The 16977-nt window shown below is 34.8% G+C and overlaps 1 protein-coding gene across 2 annotated transcripts; it reads left to right on the plus strand.

The window, feature by feature from the left end:
* Positions 1 to 2187: 2187 nt before the first annotated feature.
* LOC106062294 (rho-related protein racA-like) lies at positions 2188 to 16699 on the plus strand. 2 transcript variants are annotated; one of them, XM_056004648.1, is made up of 11 exons: positions 2188 to 2655; positions 2811 to 2979; positions 6248 to 6387; positions 7220 to 7331; positions 10110 to 10300; positions 11117 to 11189; positions 11615 to 11728; positions 12408 to 12638; positions 13295 to 13401; positions 14235 to 14327; positions 16000 to 16699. In XM_056004648.1, the coding sequence occupies exons 1-11, from the start codon at positions 2473 to 2475 to the stop codon at positions 16210 to 16212; spliced, it is 1626 nt and encodes a 541-aa protein (XP_055860623.1). In that variant the 5' UTR covers positions 2188 to 2472; the 3' UTR covers positions 16213 to 16699. The 2 variants fall into 2 exon arrangements, with proteins under 2 accessions (XP_055860623.1, XP_013076015.1); XM_013220561.2 differs by having other exon boundaries at positions 2190 to 2655; positions 14235 to 14477.
* Positions 16700 to 16977: the final 278 nt, after the last annotated feature.

The following is a 16977-nucleotide window of genomic DNA, read 5'->3' on the forward strand; positions in this document are numbered from 1 at the left end:
ATATTGAGCTGTGAATAAGTTGGGTGGTTTGCAATTTCGCGGCTTTGTGTATGTGTTAAAGTTAGTTTCCTATTAAGTATTGCTAAAGAGCTAATTGTCGCGCCTATATTTTTTTTTTGCTGCGTTATATCAATGTTTTCTAACTTAACCTCTCTCATCCCTCATTTTGGTTAAATTTCATTGGAACCATTAAAAGATGGAAGAGGGAAGGAGCAAAAAAAATGCTAGTGCCATCAAAGGCCCATGCCAACCAGCAAAATGATAAGGCCAAACACAACCTCGAAGACATCAAAGCAGTCCATGCAGCTCGTGCATAGCAGAAAGTACGGTCTAACGTTTTGCAAATGATAATATGTACAGTGTAGAGTGTATTTTTTTTTTTTTTTATTAAACAACAAGAAAACGCATTCGGGCCTTTGTGTCTAGCTGCTGTGACTTTTTTTTAAAAGTTGTCTGCATTGAATTTTTTTTTTCTTTGACCGCGACCAGACCGGCCCATTTGGTACCGGCCCACCTGGCATTTGCCCGTTTGTCCATATAGCCAGTCCGCCCCTGCTTGTCTTCGAGTTCCATGAAAGGTGAAGATAGTTACGTCCCAAACGTATCCATGTAAAAAATACATTTCAGAAAAGAAAATTCCATCACTGTAGTCTTCATGATATGAATAACATGGATGATTGGATTCTTTGTATCAAGAGTTTAAGATATGGATTTATAGGTTCCTATATAGGCCTACTATATATATAGCCATAATTGAATTGTTTATTTATAAGATCTAGGACCTACTTACTTATGCTTGAGCTACGTTTTATGTGTTATATTATGTCTTAGAATTATAAATGCATGCAAGCAAATATTACTACCTAAATTTGCTTTGTCTTTAAATTTTATATTAAATAAGTATGTAATATTCCTAATAGCCTAGATCATAAGACTTGTCTTCGAGTCCGAAGATTAGCGAGGAGTGCAGTATTTCCCGTGTCTGCGCAGCCCCAGATGTGACCTACATACAGGACCTTCCAACAGATTGCGGGCCCTATGCGAAACGGATTTCGCGGGGCCTAGTCTGGGTAGAGATAAGGATAATAAGTGAAAATTAAGAATTTCTGTTAAAAAATAAATTCGTCATTGCATTTTATTTATACTTTGCTAAGTGCGAAATCACGGTCAAATTAAATGACGAGCCATCTACAATAGAAGGTAGTTTTCCAACAAAAAGACAATAAACATTCACATCTGCCTTTTAGATGTATTATCGACTAGTAAAATATCGCTTTTGACTTTTTTTAAGAGAACAAGATGGATCAATATTTACATGCCACTGATTATAAGAGTAAATTAACTATTGGAACTTTCTGTTTTAGTGTAGATTCGACTTATTATTTTTATTGAATGGTAGTTGACAAATGCAATTAGGATTGGCGTTTTCCATATTTAATGACACCCCAAAATTACAATTTAGTCTATTTGTCAGGCAGGACATTTTTATGAGTTTTCAGGATAATTTAATAATTTCAGGAGATTTTCATGACTTTTTTTTTTGTATACTTTGCAATTTCGTAAGATTTCCAGGAGCTCCTGAAAATTAGGAGGCCGTGGAAACCCTGTTGTAAGTTTAAATGGTTTAATTTAATAATTTACAACTAGTGTTAGCGCGGGGCCTATGAAAGTGCGGGGCCCACTGTGGCTGCATAGGTTGCAGTGCCCTAAGACCGGCCCTGCCTACATATTTTGCCACATCCAGGACAAGCATAACCATTGTCCGCAGGTGGTCGATTTAGATTTTCTTTTCGCCGTATGCGTTTGTCCTCGGCAGCGGATTTTCTTTTGGTCTCAAATGTGTATCCCGTGGATTTCGTGAGTGACCTCCAGCTGTCTCGTTCTGAGGTCGCATGGCCATGCAACCAGGTGCTATGTCAGCCAAGGAAAGTTGACACCTAAGCTGCATGGTCTTTGAAGCGTTTCCGTGGGGCGCCTCTGTTACGTCGACCATCTTTTAACTCACCAAAAAAAAAAAAAAAATAGCCTAGATTATTATATCAGAAATTCCAAAGACTAAAAATAGCATGAATATCTTAATTCTAGGTCGTACTAAAATAGTCTTCCATAATCAACATTTTCATTGGTTGCTATTTTTGTCGTTAAAAACCATTGGTCTATTTTTAACATAACGTATCAACCTATATAACACCGAGAGGGATTTGTTTTTCTAACTACAGATGAGTTTTTTATTTGACAAAAACAACACTTCCAATATGATTAGATCTACACCTAATTTTCTTCAAATAAAGCATTGAAAAAAAAACAACAACTTCGTAGAATCTAATCTAGACAGAATTTAGATAAGATATAGACCTAGACCTATGGCTATGTACTATGTCTAAACTTTAAACCATCGGAATTCTTAATCAAGACAAAAGTGACTAGATCTAGTAGATAAGACATAAGAATAAAGCTAAAAACAAAATAGGAATGCAGAATGTTAAATTGGTTGTAGTTGGAGACGGAGGTGTTGGTAAAAGTTGTATGCTTATAGCGTATACAACAAACTGTTTTCCAGGCGAATACGTTCCTACTGTTTTTGACAACTATAGCGCAAATGTTATGGTAGATGGCAAAGCCATCAACCTTGGATTATGGGATACAGCTGGCCAGGTAATAGAAATTTAAGTTCAAAATAATAGGAATTAATTTTTTTTAAAAGTGTAAAATACCAAAACAAACAAGTCTATAGACCAAAACAAAATATTTGCCGTAGATCCTAAAAATCTATGAATGCTAGAGATTTAGATTTCTTGTATTTTTTGCAGGAAGATTATGATCGACTTCGCCCTCTGTCATATCCACAAACAGATGTATTTTGTGTTTGTTACTCCGTTGAGCGGAGAGCTTCGCTTGACAACATCAGACACAAATGGCTTCCAGAGATAAAGCATTTTTGTCCTGACGTACCAGTAGTGATAGTTGCTTGTAAAACAGGTAGGCATTAAAATTAAATATTGTTGCAAAAACAAAAGCACAGTAGACTCTTTTTTTTAAGCATTGCCATTGGTGGTATACCTCTAAATCCTTATTAACTAGAGTAGATCTACTCATCTAGGTCTAGATCAGTGGTTCCCAAACTTTTTTGTCTCGTAGACCCCTTGCCATGTTTTCTAATTTTCGGTAGACCCCCTGCTTAACTTATATTGCATTTTTGCACATTCATAAACTAATTTTTCTAACTAATTTCTAACTGCAGTGTACAATTTAATTAATTTGCCTTATGTATTATTGTAAAAGTTTTCGCAAAGAGTTTCTCGTGTATTTCTTGAGCTTTCACATTTTGCTCAAATATTGGTCTTGCGGAGCTGTTTTCACTAACAGGAGAAGAGGCAAAGGTGAGTTACTGGCGCCTAAACCAGTAAGCTTTGGGCAGGAGGGACTCATTAGCCTTGGCTTGCAGCCCACCTAGCCGAAGGAAAATAGAATTCAAACCTCTGCTGCTTTGCAGCTATACACCCAAACACGGGAAAGGTTTCGTGGGTCAGCCCTGGGGAAAACTATGGAGCTGAAGACCATTAGGAAGTTTGCAGCTTTAATGCTCATCACACCGATGTGCCCTTGAACTGTAGTGTTACTAAAAGAAATTCGTTTCATAATATCAGATGAAGGTTTGTGTAAAACAGATTTTAAAACTACTTCAAGGGCTGGTAAAATCAATGTTTTATCTATAATGTTTTTCGTATTTGGCTATGGTATAGAGATCTTGTAAGAGGCTCACAAACCACCATCTTTTCTATATGATGTTGAAGAAAGATTTTGTGGATCTATTCTGACATTTTTTTCTCACTTTTCTCTTTTTATCAGGGTGGCACCGTCTCAAATAATGCTCAAGTTTAATTGATTTCATATAAAGACTCTTATTATAGACAATCGCTTATTTAACAAGGAAATAAATAATCAACGCTTTAAAATCAAGATTTCTTTTTGTTAAACATTACTTACATGTAGACAAAATTAACTATTTAGATTAGTAGGCCTATTGTAATTAAATACGACTATTTTACTTTTGAATTTATAATACTATGGTAAATATTTATAACTAAGGTACAAATCATTTATAAGTGTTTGAAATAGTTACATTAATGGGATGTGAAAATTAAAGTCATAGACCCCCATGGACAGCTCATAGACCCCCAATTTACTTTTTCACTTTCGTAGACCCCTTGGAAGTCTTCGTAGACCCCTGGGGGTCTATATAGACCACTTTGGGAATCACTGGTCTAGATTCTAGATCTCGATTAAAATTCATTAAATGATTAATAAAAAAATATTAAATTTAATAATAAATAATATTATATTAATTAAATATTTACTAATTAATTTAGATCTATATTAATAATATTATTTATAATAAATAAATACAATTATATATAGAGTATAGATCTAATCATCTAGTTCTAATTTATAAATAATTATATTTGAATTAGAATCTAGTTTTTTTAGTTAATTAGATTTAATATGTGTCATGCATTCATGATTCAGTCATGTCATGCATATTTAATTAACTATTAACCAATGACCTAAATTCTGTCAAGTCACTGGTTTTCCTGGCTAGCTCAGGCAACCCATTCCATGCTCTAATAGCACTATAGGGAATAGGGAAGAATAGGAGTATTTGTACAAATTTATCCTAGCATGTGGGATGAGGAATGTGCCTTTATCTTTGTGTCTTTCTGAGTATTTTATTAAATTTTGTTGTTTTTGTATTTGAAGATTATGGTTCAGTGTTTTATGTATAATTGCTACTTTACTTTTGAGTCTTCTGTCCTGAAGGCTTTCTTAATTTAGTGATTTATAGTCTATAATAGTCTACATAGTCAATATCATGCCTTTATCATGGACTTATTAGATGCATCATATGATCATGATTTTGATAAAAATTAATGATAATGATTGATGATTCGGTAATAGTTTAGATGCCCAGATACCTTTACTGACCACCATGTTGTTTTTAATGTTTCTTCTTTTTTCAATAACTTTTTAAAAAGAGATTTCTGTTCTTATGCTGTCAACTTATGCATTTTTAAGTGTATTTACTGAAATGAAGGTCTAAAAAAATGTTAATAATAAATTGATGAAGTTGTTTCTTCTTTTTTTCAATAACTTTTTTAAGAGAGTATTTTTGTTCTTATGCTATCATTTTAAATGAATTTTAATATAAGATCTAATAGCTGCTAGAAAGAAAGACAAAACAGCGACAGAAAAATGTTGGCAAGTAATTCAAGGAAGATAGTCTAGTATTAAGCCTTAAAACCAAAATGGCGTATTTCCAATGACAATATATGGTAATAAGAAATAAAACTTTAAAATTTATATTTTAAAAACTATTTATCTCAGAGGAAATCAAAATTACATATTTGTAATCTGCATTTTTTTCTGCATATTCTTAAAATATAAGAGAAGCGTTTCTAGTCTCGTAAACTAATACCGATGATTCATTATTTCATGTAGATCTACAATATTATAATTTATAATAAAAAGTCTAATAAGTCTGTAATATATAATAATATTACATAATTAATAATAATCTTTATTATCCGCGAGGAAATTTGTTATATAGATCTACATTAATATCATTTCATGAAATTTTGGTCAAGAGACTTTACACCATGCCTATAAAGAGACCTAGATCATGAACTATTACATTATAAATCTGCTACTTGCTGGTGGTAATCTTGTCAGAGTTTATACATAGGAGTATCAAGATGACCGAATGACAGTCCAGCGACAAACAGCACGACCAGGCAGCCATTCCTCTCTTTAATCTAAGTCTAGTTATAGTAGGTCTGAGATGAACTCCTATTGAAAAATCAGAGCAGGAAGGAGTTATAGTAGGTCTAGATCTAGTAGGCAGGGAATTGATATATTTTATTACTTTTGTTTTGTAATACTAGCAGTACAGCTAGTCCTTTGACAAATTAGATTTATTCATTAGCTTAGTTTGGGAACTCCAGCCTTAATAGTGAACATTTTCATTTCAGAAAAGCTTTTTTGAGCAGAATACAGGCAATGGTAAAATCAAATATTCAAAAGCAATTTTAGTTCTTTGAGATCTAAACATTACAGATGTACAAACAGCTTTAACTCTGGGGCCAGCCACTAAAAAAAAAAAGTGTTTATATGTTAATCTAATTAAAATTATCCAGTGTGATAATTTCATACACAAATTTACCTTTTTTTTTAAATTTTGTTTGTATTGAAGATCTAAACTATACAGAAGGTAGAAAAAGGGATGTAATAAGGTCTGAAGAAGGGCGTGCTCTGGCTAATGAACTGAAGACTGCCTTTGCTGAGACAAGTGCTTTGACTCAACATGGATTGAAAGAATGTTTTGATGGGGCTGTAAGTGTATGGAAATAATATTGAATCTCATTAATTTTCTAACATTACCCATTACATATTGTTATGGTGTATGTATGTACGTGTTTCTAATGTAACCATGAGGAAATAAGGGCAGATGTTTTGCTTGTGTGGGCTTAAGAGAATCTGATGAAACCACAAAGTGGTCTGTCTGTCCTGAAGTTAAGAAATACTGGCCTGAAAGTTGAAAGAAAGGAAGAACAAGCAAGAGACATGAGACAGACATGTATTTGTTGTGAGTCATTATCATTTCATTTGTGTTTCTACATAGATCTACTTTCAAGCTGGATCTGTGTATATTTATATAAAAAAGTTATATTCAGTTTTGTTTTAAAAGAAGCTAGTTTTTTTCAAGCTCTACATTAAGAACTTAATAGTTACAACCAAGTACCAACACATAAGTGACCACCCACTTGTCAGCTTCCACAAGTAACTTTTTGTGGCAGATAAAACAGTTCTAATTCATTAGGTTGTCTTTAATGTGTATCTCCACAACTCTGTTTCTAACAAAATAAGAGCACATAATTTGACTAAGTTCAAGGGTTTGCAGTGATTACTTCTCACTAACAATTGCTTTGAAGAGCCCAAATACTTTTAGAAATTGATCTCTATAAAATATTTTTCTTAATAATTATATTTTGATCACCTTAAATTCTTTCCTTGCCAATTTTTTAACTTACCCTGTGCACTGCCTTTTATCTAAAATAAAATGCTTTTTGTTGTCATTAAAAAAATTTTTTTTTTCATTCCTGTTGGTTTAATGTAGCATTTAAACTTTGAGCTATTGGAATAATTGTTTTCTTTAATTTTGCAGATTCGCCTTGGTCTTGGTAATGTTTCATCAGCCAAAACCAAGTCAATATTTTCCAGGAAAAGCAAGAAAAAGAATGAGCAAACCATATTTCCTCCTGTCATGCCCCCTGCTGGTTAGTGATTTCTCTCTTTCAGTATTATCCTATAGCTTGCACATTTCTACCTTTATTAAACAGTAAAAAAAAATATAAAAAAAATCGGTTAGTTGAGGCCAAAAACAACATTTTCTTAATTTTTTATAAGAATTTTAAAAGTTTGTAAAAAGTTATAGCTGTTACTGAAACTAATATTTGTCTTAGTCTTTAGATAGCCTGTGGGTGTGGTGGCTGAGTGGTTATAGGCACTTGGCTTCCGAACTTCTGGTCCTGGGTTCAAATCTCAGTGAAGACTATGATTTTGAATATCAGGATTTTTAGGGCACTCCTGAGTCCACCCAACTCTAATGGGTACATGACTTTAGCTGGGGAAAGTAAAGGCGGTTGGTCATTGTGCTGGCCACATGACACCCTGCTTATTAACCTTTGACCAATAAAAACAGATGACCTAACATCATCTGCCTTCTAGATTGCAAGATCTGAAAAGGGAACTAACTTAGATATTCTACAGACAATTAAAATGCACTATCTCTAAATGTATTGTGACAGGTGGGGAAATGTGACGTGTGTTTGGCGCGTTTAATGTCTAGGGGATGATTATTTTTAAAGCTATCACACACCAACCCGTCAGCATATAAATCGGGAGCAGACACGCAACGAGACAAGCAATGAAAGAAAGATACAAGGTTAAAATGAAGAATATTTATTTACATAAATATTTACAGATAATAATAAAAAGGGGGAGGGTTTGCATCTATCTCTAGTGAATACTATGTTTAATCATCACTCTTGGACCTAATAAGAGAGTTTGTCACTTTGTCCTCTGACTTAGCTGGTTTTCCTGTTGATGTCGCAGCTGGCTGTGTCCTGGCTTGAGGTTCTGCAGCTGGAGGTGGCGCTCTAGCGGATAGAGGGACGCCGGTGATTCAGTTCTTGTGGAGTCTCAATCCAAAGTTCTGATATCTGTAGTGGGCACAGTAGGGCGGGTGGCCGGCTACTGCGGGCAGAGCAGATCTGCCGTGGGCAGCGTAGTTGACAGGATACGTCCAGTGAGTTGCAGAGGGTTTGGCGTAGCTATGACGTCTCGCACAGGTCGGAGTCTATAGGGACGTCGCACCTAATAAGTTGACAGGTGAGCTGTCGAATAGGCGGGCAAGGCCGATATGGCCAAGTAGTAGAGTTGAGTAGATCCACGTAGGCAGTAGAGGATACTCAATAGCAATTAGGCAATAATGTCGAGTAGACACTGAACAGCATATAACAAATAGTTGGGTAGATCTCAGTAGGAAAGCGCAGTGCAGAATAGCACTCAGCACATAAGCAGTAGGTGATTCTCGATAGCAAATAGTTGAGTTGTGTCGAGTAGACACTAAACAGCAAATAGGCAGACACCTGAGGGAGGCTGCGGATAAATAAAGACAAGTTAGGACATGTCTCTCATGCATCTTATGGATGCCCTCGACTGAGGTGCATTCGTCAGATTGGTAACATTGCTTTAAAGCACAATGGGGAGATGATGACAAATGGGATAGGTTAAAATAGATGGCTGATAGTAGCAATATAAAAATGTACATAAAAGGGAAAATAATAATACAAAAATGTACGTATGAGGGGAAATAATAATCTCAAATAATCAACACAGGTGGATAGAGGAAGAAGGGGGGGGGGAGTGAAATGGGCGGTGGTCAGCGACCAAGACGGTTTGTTTACATATGACCGTCGGTCGAGAACAATGGAGCGCGCTTGAATGGAGAGGGTGTCCGTTCAAGAGGCGCAACTCTTGTTAGAGTAAAATGAGAAAAGGGGAGATAATTCATATATCTTCTCTTCTAAACGCAGTATCAGTGCTCTAGTAAAATTATCACGGTTGTCAGCCGAGATAAAGAAAATAAAATAAGATGTACAAATATATACATGATCAATTGAGCAACGTAGTATTAATAGATTAATGCAATTCATAAATACATACATAGGACATGTTTATGTTCTCTACTTACGCCAGTGAGAAATACACAATGCACTAATTAAATGTAAATAAAATAATAGAATACACATGAGCATCTCCAGTGAGATATATGCACGTAGTAACTAAGATGGAACTTGTGATTAAGTTCGGCTTACCACCAGGTATTCCTCTAAGAGAAAGAATAAATGAAGCAGTACAGACTCGATAGCTCAGCTCGAATGAGAAAAAGAGAGAGTCTGACTTGATTTAATTTACCTTATATACAGGCCTGGAAAATGTGGGCGGAAACAGGAAATGTCATAGGCTAAGGATTATCTTACACGTGGGTGAATTAGACTTGAGATGGGAGTCGCACATTGGGAAGGTCAATGGGCGTGTTTGTCCTCGTGGTCTCCTAGATCAAAGAGAGACGTGGGGAAGAGTGACTTGCAATCCACACGAGGTGGTGTCAACTGCGCCCGTCAGACATCCGGCCGGTACGATCAAAGAGAATGTGTGTATCTTTGCCCCGGTCAAGGGAAGATAAATGAAAGGCGAGGCCTAGCTATCTCCAATGTGGTCAACTAAGTCTAGCCTGGAGAGGAAAGGGTGGGGGCGGGTGGAGAAATTGGGGATAGGAAGGGGAAATAATTAAAATAAAATAAATAAATAATGAATAATAATAATTAATGCTGTGATAAATTTGAGTGACTCTGACAGCGAGCTTTTGACTTGTCACATGTATAAAAGATGTTTAAGGAAACAGGAAAACTAAATTAAACCAATATACAAGAAGACATTTTTATTATTCTCACACAATCAAGTGTAAAAAAAAATAATATTTTTTCTAGGTAAGGCTCCTTGGATGGAGATTGAAAGCTCAACATTTGCTGACAACTGGTATAAAACATTACAGAATCCTAAATTTCATGATGTGACATTCCTAGTAGAAGGCACTCGCAGGCTTCATGCTCATAGGGTAGTCATTTGTTCTGCATCAAAGTTTTTTGGGAAAGTTCTATCTAGCACATTGCCTTGTAGTGTAAGTAATTTATGAGAAATACATATTTTCTAGAACTGTTGAAACATATTGTGCAAATTGAACCTCAGAAGAGAGAAATTTAATGCTTACTAGGCTGTCCAGCCAAAGTATTTTTTCTTTTTTTTTCTCTTCTAGTCTCAATGTAAATTTTGTCTTTTGACAAATCAGATTTCATTTACTTTATTTTGTATTCATCAGTTGAAGGGTTTAAAAATCCACAGATTGCAACAGAAAAACAATATTTAAAAAGAAAATAAACCTGAGACTTGCGAAAGTGATTTATCAAAAGCTTTTTTCTGGTTCTCTGTGTTCTGTTTAATATATAACAACTTTTCCAAAACTTCATTGTTCATGTTTTGTTTTTTCCCTGACACACTGGTTGTATATAAGAAACAAGAAATTGTTCAATGTTACTGTTTTTTTTTAATTAGAATATTGCTTTTTTCAATTATGCACTCAACCATGTGATTGTGTTAACTGACTGTGGTTCCCTAGGTGCCAAACCTTTCTCTGTCTTAGAGCTATATAAATTTCAAGCAGATCACATCCATGCAAGAAATCACAGTCTTATGCAACCCATCCGCTGCTGCTTCATTGTGCAGTTTTTTTCAGGGCTGGATGGCATCTTGGTCATTTGGTCATGTGCCAGATTTGGCTTACATGCCATAGTTTAAAGATCACTGCTCTAGGGTTTCCAGTTTATAAATGTTTATAAAAGTTTGTGTTCTAGCATTCTCAGCTAATGTCTAATTCTGCTATTTTATTATCCATTTAAAGTAGTATTGCTATTAATCAGTTTTTCATTTTAACTTTCAGAATTCCCAACTTCAGGAGCTTAATCATATTGACAGCTTTTCACGTGAAGATTTAAATGCTGGGAAAGTGCAAGGTACATTTTTAAAAATTTATTTATAATATGTAAAGTAAGTAAGGTACCTTTGATGTCATCATAATTATTAGTGAAAGAATTCCAATTAAAAAATAGACACAAATTATATTTCATTTGGTAAATAATCTTTTGTACTAATGTATAACATCTATTAGATGATTATTTAATCACATCCTTGTTATGCTAGGCTCACACTGAACCATTGTGATTCTTAAATCTTCATTAAACTCAGTTCATAAACAATAAACAATTTATTAATTTTAATAATAATAAGGTCAGCTGGCCAAAGTTGGGGGCTGCCTGACTTTGTGAAAACACAAACTCTCTTTAAATCCATGTTTTTCTTATGAGATACAGCTATGTAACATTATTTCAACTTGGTTTATTTAAAAACCATAATATTTAGTTTGAATTGTTTCCTCAAGGCATATGTTCAGTGTATGATACTGGATCATCATATGGCCTGGACACAACTATAGAGATCAGTGCCGACATCAAAGCAAAAACATTTGTTAGAGTCTTAGAATTTCTTTATACAGGTAATAAGCTTGATTCATTTTGCTAACTGAAACTTTCAATATATGTATGGACAGAAGCATGTTACATTTGAATATAAATGTTAATAAATTTCCAGTAAGTTCCATAAGCTAGGAAAATTTGTACAAATGCTCCTTCTTCCCTAGTGATATTAGAACATGGTATGGGTTGCCTGAGCTGGCCAGGAAAACCAGTGGCTTGGCAGAATTTAAGTCATTGGTTAATATGCATGACTGAATGCATGACGCTTAGGACGTACTCATCTTCTTTTCTGAAGTAACATGTGTATTATATAAGAATATAAGGCATTGAAATTTAAAAGAACAGCATTTGGTGGATAGTATTTTTTAACTACTCGAGTTTTTAATGAAGAGCTAATTTTTTTTTTTTTTTACTTCAAGCATTTTACATAATGTAAAATTTTTTTTTTATTTTAATTTTTTTTTTTTAAGAGAAAAGGAATTCATTTTTCACCACCTTCACCTGTGTTCTTTAATGTTGTCCTCTTCTTGCTTCTTTTGTCTGCCTCGCTTTCTGTGCCTGCTTCTGTTCCCTACAGAAAAATCTTAACAAGTCCTAAGGATCTTGTTAAATGGCAATGCAGTCCTGATTTTGAAAACAAAAAAAACTAATTGGACACTAAAATTGTGTTGTACTAACCTTTATCCTCATTGTTTCCAGGCTTACCTAATGTACCAGAAGATGCAGATGAAACAGAAATAAAAGAGCTGAAACGTTTGGCTGGCATATTTCAACTTCACTACCTGAGTACAATCTGTGACAACATCCTGAATGAGGAGGACTTTCTGAATCCAAGTATTGGCTCTTACATCAATGATGAGACTGGAGCCAAGATGAAAGAACTTTTCATGAATCAGGAAGTCTACTCTGATGTTGTGTTTGTTGTAGAAGGTAAGCTACTCTTTAATTTGATTAATTTGTATTTTCCATCAACCATCTCAGCCACGATTTGGCCACATTTAGGCACTTGAATCCCTTTCTTTATTATAATTAAACTTGATTTCTATGTGTCGGTAATAAAAAAAATTAACATTGCCTAAGATGGCTGCTTGGTGTTGTCGTATGCGCACTGAACTGTCATTAAGAAGGTCTTGGGTTCATATGCTGTCTGCTGCCATCCCCCGTCATCTTGTGGGAGGCTTGGGCTAGGAAGTAAATTATGTTAAAGTCTGAAGCAGCATTCGAAATATTTAAATCATTTTATAAACATACTTAGCAATCACATTTGTGTAATTGTGATTGCAGCACAAACAATGTGTGCATCTTAATCAACAAGGAGAAGAACTAAAATGAACTTCTTGCAAACAGGAGATTCATCTGCCACAGAAATTATTTATACATGGCCTCTTTGAGCTGCAGAATGACTATTGTTCATCTCATAGAGCATATTATGGTTTGAATGATGTTGTCCACACAGCAAAAGAACAGCAACAAGCTGATACAGTTTTGAATAAGCAGCATCACAGTTTTCCCGTTATATATATAGAGAGAGAGAAAGAGAGAGGCATAGACATATACAGTCATTTTATTATGCATCATTTTTTTAGGTACACAAATATATGCTCAGAAAGTAATCCTCTCCACAAGAAATGAAGTGATGGCAGCCATGTTTCTAGGAAGTTTTATGGAGTCTGCGCAAGACAAAATCACTACAGTGAGTATCACACTAGATTTGCTGCTTGTGGTGTACTAGTTGTCTCAGATTTTATGGCGACTTAGGATCAAGATTCAACTAGTAAGGAAGAGATGCTTAAATATTGTCCTTGAAGTCTTAGGGTTTTGATTTTGATTTTTTGGGTACATTTTAGGTCATGTGGTTCCTTTTAATTTTTCAAGGGTTCTCTTTATCTACTCAGCAAATACTAATGGGGCTCAGTGCTGTCAGTTGTGCCTGTTGGATCTAAGATTGACATCTTTGTTCAGCTCATCAGTCTACAGCTGTCTACAGACCTATGAACTTTTAAAATTAAAACATGATCTTTTTGAGTCACAAAAAAAACAACAAATTTATATATATATATATATATATATATATATATATATATATATATATGTTTTTCAATGATTAATATTATTGGATATTCAAAGATCACTTTGTCTTTTGTTTGATTAAAATTAAAAATAAAGTAACCCTTTCAAACCTTGTCATCTATGAGTAGATGATGTAAAGGTCATCTATTTCTGTGGCAGATATTAACGAGGATGTCATGTGGCCAGCACAATGGCCAACCACTTTACTTTCCCCAAATAATGCCTGGTACTTATTAGAGTTGGGTGGCTAAAAATCCCAAAATTTAAAATTTGAACTCGAGATGCCTTAATTTGGAAGCCAAGTGTTTTACCAGCCAGCCACCACCACTCACTGGTTTGACTGCTTGACACTTATTTCTTTTTAGCTTTAATATATTATTGTAACATAAATATAATAGTATAACCAACACTAGACCAGGTGAATTTTGTGTTTTATTTGTCTCTGTTTCTCTAAAGGTCAACATCCCTCATGCAAGCAGGGAGAACTTCATGTCTCTACTGGACTATATCTACACAGACCATGCCCCATTAGAGGAAAGTGAAGACTTGGTGGGTATGATGAGTCTTGCAGATGAAAATGGGTTGACACGATTGGTCAATCTTTGTGAGCTATACATCAGCAAGGAAGTGGACAGAGCCTGCCAAAATCGTATTGAGAGATCAGAGATTGATGTTGTGGGATTATTAAATACAGCTCATGTAAGAAATAGTTCCATTTGTATTTTTGCACTACCAGATTGTTATTTTCCTATAACACTTTTTGGTCTTTCTAAAGCTTCAGCTAGTTATGTTTGATTTTATCACACAGAGCTTTATTCTTTATTTCCGTTCTCATTTTTATGTTGGAGTGTTCAGATGACTAGACCAATACATGAGATGAACTGCTTAGTGGTTTTTAAAGTCAGGGAGCTCTCCATATAGTTTTCTATATATTTGGGTGTTTTCGGGCCAGTGTCTTGTACGGGCCTCTTGGTAAAGAGAGCAGTTTTGGAGGACATGGTCAGCATTCTCTGGTGACACTCCACATGGGCAGATTTTGACTGGTTCCAATTTTGAACTTCCAGTACATATGTTGTCTCATTCTGTTGTGTCCAGTTCTGAGGCGAAAGATTAGATGTTGACATGTCGGGATAGCTTATAATAGGCATCATCTTTCTTGTGATTCGGATGAGAGCTTGTCCATTTCTCATTTATTTTATTTCCTATTATTTTCTTCATTTCTTCTAGATAGAGTGCAATATTTAATTGTGAGTTTGTTCTCCCACTCTTTACGAGTGTGTCAGCCTTCTCATTTCCTTCTAGTTCTATATGTGCTGGTATCCATTGAAACACCTTTTTTTTTTGCTATTGTTATAGAGCTTTATAAGTGCTGTCCTGAGTCGTTTTATATATGAGGAATCAGAGTTTTTTCAAGCTTTGGAGGGTTGTTTTCGCATCAGTTAGAAAGACAATCTGACTGTGTGGGGTACTTGCATGATGTGCTAGCATGGTAGCAGCTAGTTCTAGTGCTTCTTTTTCTGCTCTGTGGCTGTCTGAGAGCTCTCCAGTTGCAAATGATGCTAAATGATTTTGGGGTTTGATTCTTGTTTCAGAATTACTCTGAAAGCATTTCTCTGACACATATATCATTGAATTTTTTTTTTTTAATGATCTAGATTTTAATAATCTAGATTAGATCTAGATGTAGTAATCTAGAGATTGCTCAGTTTAGATTAGTAACTAGAAATAGATATATTTAGATATTGTAGTAGTACCTGTGTGAGGGCGGGGGGTGAAGTGGTTAAGCACTTGGCTTCTGAACCTGGGGTCCTAGGCTTGAATCTTGGTGAAGACCCCTAAGGATCACCTGACTTAAATCATGAAAAATTAAAGGCGGTTGATCGTTGTGCTGGCCACATGACACTCTGCTCTTTAACTGTTGGCCTAAGAAACAGATGACCTTATCATCATCTCCCCCATAGATCACAAGGTTTGAAAGGGGAAACTTTACAACTTTACCTTTAGTAGTACCTGTGGGTCTAGTAGAATCAGGAGGTCTTGATAATTAATTGACTAGTCAGTGCTTTTTGTTAATTAAATATAATTGTGTGAAATAGATTTTTTTTAGTTCTAGATTTAGATCTAGAAGTCTACTAGTACTAGTGACTAGTCTATTATTACGTAATGTGGAATATTATCATTCTACATCTGCTAATATAACTAATCATCATTGTATCTACAGATGTTAAATGCAAGGCAGTTGGTGACTTTTTGTTTGCATTTCATCGCTACCAACTACAACGCCTTTTCAAAAAGACAAGAATTCTGCGAACTGACAGAGATAGACAGGAAGCATGTGGATGAGCACAGGTGGCCTCCCTTGGATTACCTTCAACAAGTTGAGGAATATGAAAAGCAAATGTCAAAAAGGGGAGAGAAGTGTGTTCTGATGTGATAAGTTCTTCAAAACTGAATTGATCTCCCATGATTTAGGTCCAACACATTTGGAAATAGGAAAAGAAAAAATATTTGAAAAGGGGGTTGATAAGTATGTTACAATGTAATATATAATATTTTACATTCCTGTGAATTTATAATATACAGCATATTTTATGTGTCCTTGCTCATATTTATGTTTATTTCTTATGTCATTGGGCATATGTATGTTTCCATAGTCTGCTCACACAGAACTATAACAGATGTAATTAATAATGCAGTACAGTTTCATCTCATTGTTAAAATACAATCATGTAATTGGTTATTTTTTTGAGACCAGTAGAAATTTTGCAATACAATAAATGAATCAATGACACATAAGCCCTGAGTAAATATTGAATAACTCAGAATATTTTAAAAAGAAAATGCCCCAGTGTGATTGATGTGTTCAGGTACATGCACTATGGACATATTGACTAAGCTACAAATAAAGTAGATTTATCTCCCTTGTCAGTGTTGACCATCTTTAAAATCTTATCTAAGAAAATTATACTTACCAACAATGATGCAACATTACAGGTATTTACTCTAGTTCATTCACATCTTCTTAAAAGTATTAGCGCCCCCACCGACCAATATATCTTCTGGTGTCTGTCCTTTCCTTTCTATTGTAATCCTCAAAGTTATAGATTGCCATTTGATGATTATCTTATTTGAATGATGTCCCCTTTACCTAAAATGCAGTGCTGTCCAACATAATTTGGTCGAATGGAATAGGTTAATA

Source organism: Biomphalaria glabrata, chromosome 11 (assembly GCF_947242115.1).
Source record: "Biomphalaria glabrata chromosome 11, xgBioGlab47.1, whole genome shotgun sequence".
NCBI classification, from domain to species: Eukaryota; Metazoa; Mollusca; class Gastropoda; family Planorbidae; genus Biomphalaria; species Biomphalaria glabrata.